Raw genomic sequence first — 14,603 nt, 5'->3', positions numbered from 1 at the left:
GTCCATCTGTGCCACCCATCAGTGCAAATCAGTGCTGCCTATCAGTGTCCATCAGTGCTGCCTATCAATCCCAATAAGTGCTGCCAATCAGTGCCCATCAGTGCTGCCAATCATTGCTGCCTATGAGTGTCCATCAGTGCTGCCTACTAATTCCAATCAGTGCCACCTATCAGTGCTGTCAATCAGTACCAATAAGCAGTCTGGTGGGGCACAACTAAAATCCATTGATGTTTATTAATTCCACATGCCAATCTTTAGTATAATAGGTAATCACCACACTACTATTTACAATAAACTACTGGAGGTAAAATACAAAAGTGTCAGTAAAAGGCCTGCCGCTAAGCACCTACGTGATCTCACACCACAAAAAAAAAAAAAGTGCAGCCCTAACTTACTAATCAAGAACGGTGAAACCCTCTAATGTATGGAAATCTCAATAAACTTCAATATTATCACAATACCGGTCTCTGTGATATGCAACGTCACATTTAATTCAAACTGAGAACAAGACATAAGAAATGAAACTTAGCAGGGATGGTGGAAACCCCTCTACAAATAATTGCAATACAAATTAAATTCAAGTGCAACAACTTTTTAGTTGGGAGGTTCAACTGACAATTGCGCGGTCGTGCGACGCTGTACCCAAACAAAATTTACGTCCTTTTTTTCCTACAGATAGAGCTTTCTTTTGGGGGTATTGGATCACCTCTACAGTTTTATTTTTTGTACTATAAACAAAAAAAGGTTTGGATTTGAATGTAATGGTTTGTGATATAATTTTCCATATGGACAAGGTGCTGTTGCATGTAAATCGGATTTTCTGAGAAATTTAAGTTTAGTTTTATTTATCTTGATATTAAATAATGAATGTGGGGGATTTTTGTGAGCATGATTTTTTTTTTTGGGGGGGGGGGGGCAGCATTTCATTCTTGGGCCCAGGCAGCACAATGTTATGGGCAGGCCCTAGCTGCAGTGCTCTGTGTGTCCATCCATGTCTATACGTCCACCTGCTGCGGTGGTGTAAAGATCCAAACTCACCAGATGTGTTGGACTCCTTTGCTCTATAGCAAAAAGAGTCTTCTGTGCTTTTAGATCATTTAATGGGGACCAAACCCAATGCAGTGTTTTCTGATGTCCTCCACCGACTCCTTTGTGATGGATATCCTTCAGTTATGGCTCCAGAGCTCCCGGAGGACATCAGAAAACACTGCATTGGGTTTGGTCCCCAGTAAATGACCTAAAAGCACAGAAGACTCTTTTTGCTATAGAGCAAAGGAGTCCAACACATCTGGTGAGTTTGGATCTTTACACCACCCCAGCAGGTGGAAGTATTGACATCGATGGACACATGCAGCACCCTCTTTTTTGCACGAATAAGGACTTTATTGCACTTATAACACTTTATGCACTTTAATTTATGCATGCTCTTTAAATATTGTCACTTTATATACTACGATGTATCAACTATATTTTGGTATACAATAGCATGCACGTAAGCAAGCAACGTAAATTCATTGTGAAATTTATTCAGCCATGGTTATAGACAATTATAAGAGTTTAATATAGGTATAAAAGGAGGAGCAGGCACTGTCTATTTGCCATATATATTCATTTTGCCCCATTAGTGGGGATAATATTGGACAGCAGCAGCCCAATTATATTGACACACAGTACCAAGGCGCAAGTGTTTTACTATATTAATACTACAGTTACGCACTCACAAAGTCACAAACTATTATTATTATACATTTATATAGCTCTGACATATTCTGCAGTGCTGTACAGAGAACACAGAGCCAGTCACATCAGTCTCTTCACCACAGGAGCTTACACTCTAATGTCCCACCACAGTCACACACTATTATTATTATGATACATTTATATACCTCTGACATATTCTGCAGTGTTGTATAGAGAACACTGAGACATTCAAAAGTCTCTGCACCAGAGGAGCTTACACTCTAATGTTTCTCACAGTCATACACTATCATTATATTGACTATTTGGAGTTTCTCCAGTATTGATTTGTATGATCAAGTGAAGGTTTGGTTTGGCGCCCCTCACCCGGCATCCTGTAGAACATCCTTTTCCCGTTGCCATCGTTGGTCTGCAGGAATTTGCTGTCGGATGACCAGTCCATGTGTGTGATGAAGGACATGGAGCCCATACACTCGCCCACCTTCTTGTACCTCTGCACCACCCCATAGATGTCCACACAGCTGTCATTAGAGCCCACCGCCAGGTAATTTCCATCCGTAGAATACTTCAGCTCATGGATGGCCTCTTTCCTGTCTTTTATATGCACCACCTCCGTCATATCCCTGGAGGCAGAGAACATTCATAAATTAAGGAGAGAAATTGTAATTACCAATTCACACCCAGCCTGGTAGATGCCAACTTTCTCAGGGAGGCATCAATGACTTGTGGTCAAGAAAGAGTTAAACATTAAAAGGAGCAACTCCTCCCATGCTACATTTTCCCCCTGTGCCATCACCTGACTCGCAGTACAGTGAACGATCCGTCCTTCATGCCCAGCGCTAGATGGATGCCATCCGTGCTGACGGCAGCGCAGCGGATTGGTTCCTCCATATTGCAACGTGCAATCAAGGCATGGTCCACCAAGCTCCAGATCCTTTACGGTGAAAAAGAAAGCTTAAATAAAGTACCTGTCTACAATATACATTGCATGCTGTATGACAGGTTTAAAATGCAGGAGATAAAGAGATACAATATAGAATTGTTTATAAACATTGTACAGATAGGAGATATAGTGATGAAGTAAAAATGTTTCTAAACATTGTACAGACAAGTGATAGAAAGATACAAAGTAACATTGTTTATAAACATTATTCAGACAAGAGATATGCAAAGTGACATGGTTACTATGTATCTACCCTGTTTCAGAGTAGAAATTAAATTCAAAAAACAAAAAAGAAGTTTGCCTTCAATCCTACTTAAAGTGATTTTAAAAAGCCTTTTTTTTTTTTAATTTAAAAATAACAAACACGTCATACTGTACCTGCTCTGTGTAACGGTTTTGCACACAGCAGCTCCGATCCTCCTCTTCTCGGGTCCCTCCCTGGTGCTCCTGGCCCCTCCCTTCTGCCGAGTGCCCCCAAAACAAGCAGCTTGATATGGGGGCACCTGAGTGAGCCTTTGCTCTGTGTGTCAATTCAGACACAGAGCCGTGGCTTGGCCCTGCCCCCTCTCCTCATTGGCTCACTGACTTTGATTGACAGCAGCGAGAGCCAATGGCGCCCCGCTGCTATCTCAGCTAATGAGGAGGGGATTCCCCGACATACATATAGTTTCAAAATAAAAAAGTAAGGCGCTAACTCAAATAGCATAGACAATAAATAATCTGTGCAAAATCAGCCAGTGCAGAACTCACATATTTTGGACTGGATGATTTTGCACAGATTATTTATTGTCTATGCTATTTGAGTTAGCGCCTTACTTTTTTTTTTTTAACCCTATTTGCAAGGTGGTCTTATCTACTTTTAAAGGGGCAGCTGCACTCAGGTTTTTTATTGTTATTATAATTATTCTTTGGCGTCACTACTTGTTATTTTACACAAAAAAAAAATGTACATGTACACACAATATATATATATATATAGTGAGACCAAGTTAAACTTATTTGGTTCAGATGGTGACAAGCGTGTGTGGTGACAACCAGGTGAGGAGGACAAAGACAAGTGTGTCTTGTCTACAGTCAAGCATGGTGGTGGGAGTGTCATGGTCTGGGGCTGCATGAGTGCTGCCGACACTGGGGAGCTACAGATCATTGAGGGAACCATGAATGCCAACATGTACTGTGACATACTGAAGCAGAGCATGATCACCTCCCTTCAGAGACTGGGCCGCAGGGCAGTATTCCAACATGATAACGACCCCAAACACACCTTCAAGACGACCACTGCCTTGCTAAAGAAGTTGAGGGTAAAGGTGATGGACTGGCCAAGCATGTGTCCAGACCTAAACCCTATTGAGCATCTGTGGGACATGCTCAAACGGAAGGTGGAGGAGCGCAAGGTCTCTAACATCCACCAGCTCAGTGATGTCATCATGGAGGAGGGGAAGAGGACTCCAGTGACAACCTGTGAAGCTCTGGTGAACTACATGCCCAAGAGGGTTAAGGCAGTGCTGGAAAATAATGGTGGCCACACAAAATATTGAGAATTTGGGCCCAATTTGGACATTTTCACTTAGGGGTGTACTCACTTTTGTTGCCAGCGGTTTAGACATTAATGGCTGTGTGTTGAGTTATTTTGAGGGGACAGCAAATTTACACTGTTATACAAGCTGTACACTCACTACTTTACATTGTAGCAAAGTGTCATTTCTTCAGTGTTGTCACATGAAAAGATAGAAGAAAATATTTACAAAAATGTGAGGGGTGTACTCACGTTTGTGAGATACTGTACAGACATAATTAGATATTACTATAATATATAAAATATAAAATAATAATATAAATTATATAACGCTGTTTATCTACAGTAACACCATTTTTTTTTAAGATAACACCAATAAAAGTAGCATTTTTAGTTTTATTTTTTTTGTCTATGGAATGTATATTTTTGCAAAACAGCATTACCAAAAACAATGTATTACTTTGTTATCTTATTTAATGACAAGGATTTTGCTGAATCAGTATGCCCATAGCTAAAATGTATAATGTTCTGCTCTATAGGGGGATGTACAGGAGGGAGAGAAGAAATGGTTAAAAGGACAATTTTCCTAAAAAGGTAGAGTTGTCCTTTAACACTAGAAATAAAACAAGATGGATTTTTTTCGTTCTGCAGCTCTGGGATGACAGCCGCGCGCGGTCATTAGTTATGCTAATGCAATGCGGTCGGATGAAACATTTTGACAGCCTAATTGAAAAGGCCTTTTTGGGAAAGTGGATTTTGAACTGTGATCATCTCATCTCTAAGATGGAGCGATGCCAGATCACTAATGAGGCAGCTCGGAGTTCATTAGATAGAAAGCCTCTACCTGGAACCTTCCACCAAGATTAAAAACAAGAAAAAAAAATAGATTTTGTTTTTCCCCCCGACTCAGCAAATCATAGAAAAACGCCACAGCAAGAAAATGGTGGGTATAGTTTTTACAGAATAAGAAGATAAAGACTTCCAATGGATCTTAAAGTGGACCTGTCATCAGAAATGTTTTCATGGTAAGTACTGCATACGTGGTAATGTGTCAGTGGCTCGTTCATAGCAGCGGACGCACATTATGGTGCACATAACATGCTGGTGTGCGCGGTGTATGCGCACTGCTATGCAGTATAATGTTTGTGCTTTCTTTTTTTTTTTTTTAAACTTTATTAACCTACCCTTCGTTTAACTCTATGAGCACCAGTATGTTGGGATGCATTATAGCCAGGGCCGGGAGAAGGGGTGGACGGGAGGGGCGGCTGCCCTGGGCACCACAAGGAGATTGGGGGGAGGGGATTTGTGCGGAGGTGAATTTGGGGGGCAGCATAGGGGGTAAGAATTGTTCTAGGAGGGCAAACTTGGGTAGGTGTGCTAGGAGTGGCGATTTGGGGGATTTGTGTTGGGAAGTGGGGTGGGAAAAATGATTTGTGCTGGGGGGGGGAGGATTTGTGAGGTTTGTGCTACGACAGCAATATGGAAGAGGGGAAATGTTTTTTGGGGAGAGGATTTGTGCTAGTAGGGATGACTGGGGGTATTTGTGCACAGATGGGGGATTGGGGGTGGGGGGTGATTTGTGCTTGGAGGGGTAATTTGAGGGGTAGAGGATTTGTGCTCAGAGGGAGAAGATTCTCTTTTTTGGGGGGAAATTTTTGTTGGGAGGGATTTTCACTGACACATAATGCTCATACATCTTGGGGGGGGGGGAGACCAATTTGACATGTTCGCCCCGTGCTCTAGATGACTTTGTGCCGGCACGGATTATAACGCAGCGGAACAGGCTGTGCAAAAAACGCAAGATATCATTTTTTCAGGGAACTAAAGCAATAACAAATAAGGCAAATAGCCAGGTCAATGCATTAGGGACTGGTGTAAATGAGCCCCCAGCAGCTCCAGGTACTCAACCACTTGCTGACTGCCCTATAGCAGTTTTACTGCTACAGGACGGCCGCGCTGTGCAGGATCATGTATATATACACATTATAATCTTGCACTTCCAGATATCCGGAACGAGTGCGTGCCCACGGCAGCTCGCTCCTGCTGTGATTATACACAGCGGGAGCTGATCAGCAGGTCCCACAGACCCTGATGTCCGCCGGCACCCGCTGATCATTCGAGACACAGGCAGAACAGCGATCTGCCCATGTAAACAAGGCAGATCGCCATTCTGTCAGTAAGGAAGGCATGGATCCTGTGTTCCTGCAAAGCAGGGACACAGATCTATGCCTTCCCCTAGTAAAAGCACCTCCCACACTACAGTTAAACACTGGCTAGGCACACAGTTAGCCCTTTGATCGCCCCGGATGTTAACCCCTGCCCAGCCAGTGTCATTAGTACAGTGACAGTGCATATTTTACCATCGATTAATGTATTAGAGTCACTGATCCCCAAAAAAATGTGTCAGTTAGGGGGTCATTTACTATAGTGCTGCAGCACGAATTAGCGCTAATCACACTAATTAGCGGTACAACAGTATTCACTATAGCGCTGGTAAAAAAAAAATACTCCCGAAATCGAATTTACTATAGTTCCCTGAAACCAAATAGCGCCCAAACCCTTAATCTGCTAAAACCTAGGGTAGTACAAATGGAAATAAGGTTTAGAGCACAATATAATTGCCTAAATGGTAGTGAAATATGCGGCATATTATTTAAAGATAATCTGCTTTTAAACTGTGTGAAAAAGTGATTTCTACACTGAAATATCTTTAAAAGTCTGGGAAGAGATACATTTCCCGTTTTTTGTACAACTAGGTGCCAACACAACTGAGCGTGCTCAGACCTGCAAATAGCTCTCATTTTAGCTCCAATGTCTTTTTTACTGGGCGATATAGTAAGTACCAAAATGAGCGCTGTGTTAAAGAGCATTTTTTTGGGGAGTGAAAATCGGAGCTATTATAGTCCAATTCAAGTTTTAGCCATTGATTCTAATGGTACAATTATAACTTCCCCAAATAAATCCTTTTAATGATTACTTTACATGAAATGTATCTTTCTCTGAAATAAATTTTCTTTTGCAACATTGTTGCTTCTACCTAAATGTATTTTGTTTTTAAGAATGCTAGAATGTGGGATGTTTTGATAAAATACTTTTCTATTAAAATATATATGACTTGTTTCACAGTTGGGAGACTTTTCCAGCAAATTTGGACCTCCGAGTTGCATGACAAGTTGTACCCCATGAGTCTCAATGATAACAATTCATATCTATGCTACTTCAAGTTGTAACAACTTCAAAGTAGTCCCTGTACTACTTTGGTGTGACTTTCATGTGACTTGAGGTACATAGGGCGCAATTATTACACAGGCATTCCCAGAAGTTAGTGCCAAGTTGCAGCAGCAAAGTGGCATCAAAATAGTGTGACTTTCAGGTCGCAGCAGTGTGAATGAGATTCATGGATAATACCTTTGAATTAGGCCCTATTCTGACTTGTGCATCCCGCAAGTGGGTCAAATTCGTCCCTGCACTACTTTGGTTTGACTTTGATGCGACTTGAGGTCCATGTACCGCAATATTACACAGGCAATGGTCGCACAAGTGCAAATGGGGCCTAATTCGAAGGTGATATCAATGAATCTCAATAGGTTCCTTTCACACTTTTCATACAACTTGAGGTCCATAAGGTCCCTTTCACACTTGTGCGACCTGAAAGTCCCACGATTTTGCACCGCTGTTTGCCGCAAATTTGATGTGATATGAAGCAATGCCAGTGTCCAATGCCAAGGTCTTTGGATGCAGGAGTCGCTGGACAAGTCGCACAAGTGTGAAAGGGGCCTTAGGACCGGTTCACACTGCTGCGCTGTCCAACATCGGTTGTGATTTGCCCCGCACTGCAAATCACATGCGATGTCTGTGTGATGCAAACTCAGCCATACAGATTGTATGGTTGAATTTGCATCGCATTCGGACCAAACTCGCACAGGACCCCTTTTTTTGGCCCGCAGCAGAATCGAATCGCATGGGTGTTGTCTGAATTTGCAGTTCGCTCTGCGATATGTGAACTGATTTGGGGGTGTCATTAGCTTTCTACTGACACTCTCAGCAGTTCGCATATGGCAGTGTGAACTGCCTGCGAGTTGTATGCAATGCGGTAACCCGCACTGGATTTGCAGGGTTCCCGCATCGCTCCAGTGGGAACTGGCCCTGACCCTAGGTTCCCAACTGTGCATTTTTTAGTGCATTTTGCAGTTTTTAGAAACACTCTACAGTCCATTCAACATGGTTTCCTATGGTACTAGTTCACAGCTTTGCGTTTTGCAGTGTGTTTTAGGAAATGGTTGGGGACTTTTTAACGTGATTTGCGGGTAATAGATTTCAATGGAACCGCACCAGAAATGCAACTGTTCTGTGGCTTCCCCACTGAAAGTAAAAAAAAAAGCCAGCCAAAAAAAAAAAAAATTATTTGCAAAAAAAACTGCATGGGGTCCCCCCCCCCTTAGGTCTATACTAGGCCCTTCGGGTCTACCATGGATTTGGAGGGAACCCCCCACGCCAAAATTCAACAAAAAATGGCGTAGGGTCCCCCCCACGGTCTATACCAGGCCCCATGTTGATGGGGACAAGGGCCTCATCCCCACAACCCTTAACCGATAGTTGTGGGGGTCTGCGGGCGGGGGGCTTATCGGAATCTGGAAGCCCCTTTTAACAAGGGGGCCCCCAGATTTCGGCACCCCCCTACGTGAATGGATATCAGGTACATTCTCTCCGTTGACGTCACATGGAAAGCCCACCCCTTTTTTTCCAGAAAATAAAAGGGGCAGTCTCTGCGTGTGACGTCAACGGATAGTCACGCCCCATGGCTGTGTAAGAGACGCCAGACAGCGGGGGACAACACAGCAGAGGAAGACGGCGGCGAGGAAGAACATGGCGGCAAGGAAGAACACAGCAGCAGGAGAAGTAGGCGGTGGTGGGAGAGACAGGGACAGAAGACGGCAGCAAGAGAGACAGTACCAGGAGAAGATGGCGGTAGGAGACACGGCTTGGGGGAGAAGACCACTCAGAGCTATTTTACAATAAAGGAATTGTCAAAAACCGGCTATTGTCTTTTGTCACATTTCACTGCTTTTTTTTCGTGAATGGTTAGGGGGACAATGTACCCGATACCCATTCACATAGGGGGGGGGTTACAGGATCTGGGCATCGTTTTTTTTCAATGATTTTTATCTATATTGCCAAAATCCAACAATACATTACAGTCCCGAGCTGTAAAAGACATTTTAAAAGACATTTTTTTTCCTTTAGAAATTTAATTTTGCTGCAGTACTGTTCTAAACATGGGAAAGATGCGCCACTTTACAGGCATACTATAGACACCACCCAGGCACAATATTTAAACGAATATTTAATTTTTATTGTTTCACTTTAAGCATTATTAAAGTTACTGCTCCTGAAAAAACTTCCATTTTTAAAACTTTTTTGCATTTTTACATGTCCCCTGGGGCAGGACCCGGATCCCCATACATTTTTTATGACAATAACTTGCATATAAGCTTTTAAAAGGAGCATTTTTGATTTTTCATGTTCGTGTCCCATAGACTTTAATAATGTTCACACAAATTTTTGGCCTGTTCGCAAGTTCTGGTGCGAACCGAACCGGGGGTGTTGGGCTTATCCCTACCCAATAGTTGTGCTCAGCTCTATAGCATAGTGGTATGCCCTGCTACCTTCAAACGTTCAAGCCATGGGTTTGAATCCCACCAATGGTATCACCTCCTGAAAACATACAATGTACTCAGCAGCATAATTAGCGAATGCATATCAGTTTGGTTTATTCCATCATTTTAACTCTTCAAATGTATGCAATGGTATGTAATTATTCAATAATATTGTTGTTATATGTTGTGGAATTCCAAAAATTCAGCTATTCAAAAATCAAGGAAAAAAACGACGTAGGGTCTCCCCCCATCCAATGCATATTGGGTCTGGTGTGGATTTCAAGGGGAACCCTGCGCCAAAATTAAAAAAAAAAAAAAGAAGACGACGTAGGGCCCCCCCAATCCATACCAGACCCTTATCCGAGCACGCAAATTGGTAGGTCAGGAAAGGGGGGGGGCGAGCGAGCGCCCCCCCTCCTGAACCATACCAGGCCACATGCCCTCAACATGGGTAGGGTGCTTTGGGGTGGGGTCCCCCCAAAGCACCTTGTCCCCATGTTGATGGAGACAAGGGCCTCATCCCCACAACCATTTTCCGGTGTTTGTGAGGGTCTGCGGGCGGGGGGCTTAGAAGCATCTGGAAGCCCTCTTTAACAAGGGGGCCCCCAGATCCCCCCCCCATGTGAATGGGTAGTGGGTACTTTGTACCCCTACCCATTCACCAAAAAAGCAGTGAAATGTGACAAAAGACCATAGACTGTTTTTGACAATTCCTTTATTAAAAATGTCTTCTTTCCCCCGCTTCTTCCTCCAGTCTTCTCCATCTTCCTCTGGCTTCTTCTTCCGGTCTTTCTCCTCCTCCACTCCTGCCACCAATCTGCTGAACATGATAACAAAGAACCTCCCCCGACGCTGTGGCTTGCCGATCTGTCCGCTTCCATAGCGCACATTTCATATATAATTATAGGGCGTGGCCACCAGATGACATCAGGAGACCCCACCCCTTGTGACATCACTGACCAATCATGCCCAGGGCGGTGAAGTCACAAGGGCCGTGGTCTCGGAGTGACGTAATCCACCCCATCACAGCATCCGAGGAGGTTCGTTTTTTTAATGTTCAGTGGGAGCGGCGGAGGAGAAAGACCGGAGGACGAAGCAGGGGAAGAAGAAGCCGGAGGAAGATGGAGAAGACCGGAGGAAGATGGAGGAAGAGGTGGGGGAAGAAGCAGCTGGAGGAAGAAGGAGAAAACCGAATGTATGTTATTGTGGATTGCTTTTTATATGCCAGGCTTTTCATTTGCTTACAAAAGAAATTCTTTATTTTTATTATTAATTTAGCATCTAGGCTATATCATCTTTATGTAGCACCCACTATTTTTATGATGTTCCATTTTGGAAAAAATACAAACTATGCATGCATGCTATTGTGGGTCACTTTTTATATGCCTGGTTTTTCATATGACTACTTTTTGTTATGTGTTACATTGCACATGCCGGCTTTTCCCTTTTGCATTTTTAATTCACCTGTGTTGGTTAATCATGTGACCTTTGTATATACTATTTAAGTGTTACTTATTTAGTTTTCTGACTAAGGACTAACGTCCGAAACGCGTAGGCTGTTTTGCAGCTTTGTACATTAATAAAGAAATACCATTTTGAATGTCATCCTGAGTGCCGACCAACCCTTTTCCTTTTTCATGTAAATCCTGGTGCCTTTGTAGTTTTTTTTTTGTGCCTGTTCACCAATGTCTGACACAGCTGCAACCTCTCACCTTTTGACTTGATACAAAGTTACAATGTTGCAGTCTGATCACTGGAGGAGAGACTGAGGAAATGCTTCCTCCTGTCTGCAGCAGATTGATGACATCACTCATCTAGGCCAGTGATGGTGAACCTTGGCACCCCAGATGTTTTAGAACTACATTTTCCCATGATGCCCATGCACTCTGCAGTGTAGTTGAGCATCATGGGAAATGTAGTTCCAAAACATCTGGGGTGCCAAGGTTCACAATCACTGGCCTAGGCAAAGACACTGGAGCTCAAAGACAGCTTCCTCCTGTCTTCACTTTGGATTAAACCTGTCCACCACTAATGAATTTTATTCCAAACCAGAGATTATACAAAAAGACTTAGGGGTTGGTTTAATAAAGGCAAATAGACTGTGCACTCTAAAAGTGCAGTTGCTCCAGAGCTTAGTAAATGAGGTGAAGCTTCACTTTACAAAGAGCACCCAATCACATGCAAGGAAAATAAAAAAAAAAAACAGCATTTTGCTTGCACATGATTGGATGATAAAAGTCAGCAGAGCTTCTACTCATTTACTAAGCTTTGGAGCAACTGCACTCTGCAAAGTGCTCGGTCTATTTGCCTTTAGTAAATCAACCTCTAAGTTTCTAGATTACAGACATGCTCTGCAATGGAGCAAAATGCATGAGCAGTGGGCGCTAAACAGGCTTTGATATAAACCCCAGCAAAGCAAAAGGATATTTCGGCGTGCGGCCTTCCTGTGTTTGGGTCACATGGGTCAATAGACTCTGGTGGTCTCCAAGACGGTGATCGGTTCTACAGATATACAGTAAAACCTTGGATTGCGAGCATAATTCGTTCCAGAAACATGCTCGTAATCCAAAGCACTTGTATATCAAAGCGAATTTCCCCAGAAGAAATAATGGAAACTCAAATGATTTGTTCCACAACCATTTATTCCTAGGTCCTTCAGTTTAGAGTCCATATAAAAAGATTATAGCAATGTGACCAGGTTGTGTAACCATAAAATGTCCATCCACAAATGGAAGCCTCCACAAGGGGATTAGAAGCAAAATCCAGCAGGAGCTCCAGAGTATAAAAGAGAAGAGAGGAGCCTCTAAGTGTAGCAATATGTTGCTAAATGTTGCACCTTCATTAAATGTAACCATATTGCTACACTTAGAGGCGCCTCTCTTCTCTTTTATACACATTTGTGACATGACGCTACTTGTATATCAAGTCAACATTTATAAAAAGATTTTGCTTGCCTTGCAAAACGCTCTCAAACCAAGTTACTCTCAAACCAAGTTTTTACTGTAAATATATAAAATATGGGATATCTTCATGGCTAACCTCACTGATCGGTCGTCGCTCCCGGTAATCGCCAGCGGTTTGGTCGGATGGACAGCCAGAGCCCAGAGCTCCCCCTCACAGTGTCCTTGCATGATCAGGAAGGGCTTGTTGCGTTCGTGGACCACAATCTCGAAGATTTCACTGTCCTGAGTCCCCACCAGCATGTGGTCCCCTCTCCAGCACACGCTCCGTACAGACAGACCTGGAAAGAGAATGTCATGCAGAAAACAGAAAAGGAAAAAGCACATGTATGACGCACCAGAAGACACAATCAAGTTTTAAAGACAACGCTCTTCTGGAAAGACAATGAAATTCTCAAAAAAAAAACTGCCACAAATTTTAATAATTAAGGATAATGGACTTTAACTGCTTGTTGACCACCCTATAGCACTTTTACTGCTACAGGGCGGCAGCTGTGCGCCAGATCACCTATATATAAATAAGCAATTCTGGATTTCCGCCTGCAGGGGGCGCATGCTGCTGCTCTGATCATTCACAGCAGAAGCCGATCTGCGGATGTCGGGCACTCTATGTCCTCCAGCACCTGCCGATCGTCAGGCATATCTCAGTTCTGTGTGTCTTCCCATGTAAACAAGGTATATCTCATTTCTGACAGGGTAGGAAGGTATGGATCCTGTGTTCCTGCAAAGCAGGGACTAGAATCTCTTCCTCTAGTGAAAGCAGCACTTCTACCACCGGCACAACACTGATACTCTGGGATGGCAACCTGCGATCTGTGCTCGCCAACGCGCCATCCCAGAACAGGAGGTCGCGGGCCTCATCACAGGGCTCTGCGGACCACTGGTTGGGTACCCTTGGCGTGAACCAATCAATATACGCTTATTGGTATTTTTTTTAGCAAAAACTTGTAGCAGAATAAATATTGGCCAAAATTGATGAAGAAATTTTTTTTTTTTATTGTATTTATGTTATATTGGATTTATATTTATATTGGATATATGTTTTATAGCAGAAAGTAAAAAATATATTTATTTTTTTTTTCAAAATTGTTGGTCTTTTTTTGTTTATACGCCCAAAAAAAAAAAAAAAACAAAGCACAGAGGTGATCAAATACCACCAAAAGAAAGCTCTATTTGTGGGAAAAAAATGACACAAAATTTATTTGGGTACAGCGTCGCATGAACGTGCAATTGTCAGTTAAAGTAACGCAGTGCTGTATGGCAAAAAATGGCCTGGTCATGAAGGGGGGTAAATCTTCCGGAGGTCAAGTGGTTAAAGACTAGCAGTCATGGCTGTAATATATTGAATATTTGAGTTAAGAAGCCTATTCATTAGGGATCTTCATTATGTTTCTCTTTATTTATTGTCTGGAGGACATTCTGAAGCTCCGGAGAAGGTTCCTGGGATCTGATGGTTGCTGCCCTTTCATCCACCAGACCTCATACTTAATTTTTATTTTTTATTACAGGTACTTATATAGCGCTGTCAATTTACTCAGCGCTTTACATATACAGTATATTGTACATTTACATCAGTCTCTGCCCTCAAGAAGCTTACAATCTAAGCTCGGTAACTCACGTTCATACATACACAAACTGGGGCCAATTTAGACAGGAGCCAATTCACCTATCTAGCATGTCTTTGGAGTGTGGGACGAAACCGGTGTACCCAGAGGAAACCCACGCAGGCACAGGGAGAACATGTAAACTCCAGGCAGGTAGTGCCATGGTTGGGATTCGAACCGGTGAATCAAGTGCTGCTAGGCGGAAGTGCTGACAACTGTGTTGTC

General features: G+C 42.9%; 1 protein-coding gene across 1 annotated transcript in view; it reads right to left on the bottom strand.

Moving 5' to 3' along the window:
- The window catches only part of EML5 (EMAP like 5), a 189,068-nt gene that overhangs the window by 124,673 nt on the left and 49,792 nt on the right, over positions 1-14,603 (bottom strand). Inside the window, exons 7-9 of the mRNA XM_073608920.1 lie at positions 12,854-13,055; positions 2,495-2,632; positions 2,065-2,321 (exon numbers count right to left, since the gene is read on the bottom strand). Of these exons, the coding sequence (XP_073465021.1) occupies positions 2,065-2,321; positions 2,495-2,632; positions 12,854-13,055 (597 nt within the window). The remainder of the gene's footprint in view (positions 1-2,064; positions 2,322-2,494; positions 2,633-12,853; positions 13,056-14,603) is intronic.

Source organism: Aquarana catesbeiana, linkage group LG13, assembly GCF_042186555.1.
Source record: "Aquarana catesbeiana isolate 2022-GZ linkage group LG13, ASM4218655v1, whole genome shotgun sequence".
NCBI lineage: Eukaryota > Metazoa > Chordata > Amphibia > Anura > Ranidae > Aquarana > Aquarana catesbeiana.
The sequence above is the reverse complement of the archived record's forward strand: the minus strand, read 5'-3'. Positions and strand labels throughout refer to the sequence as shown.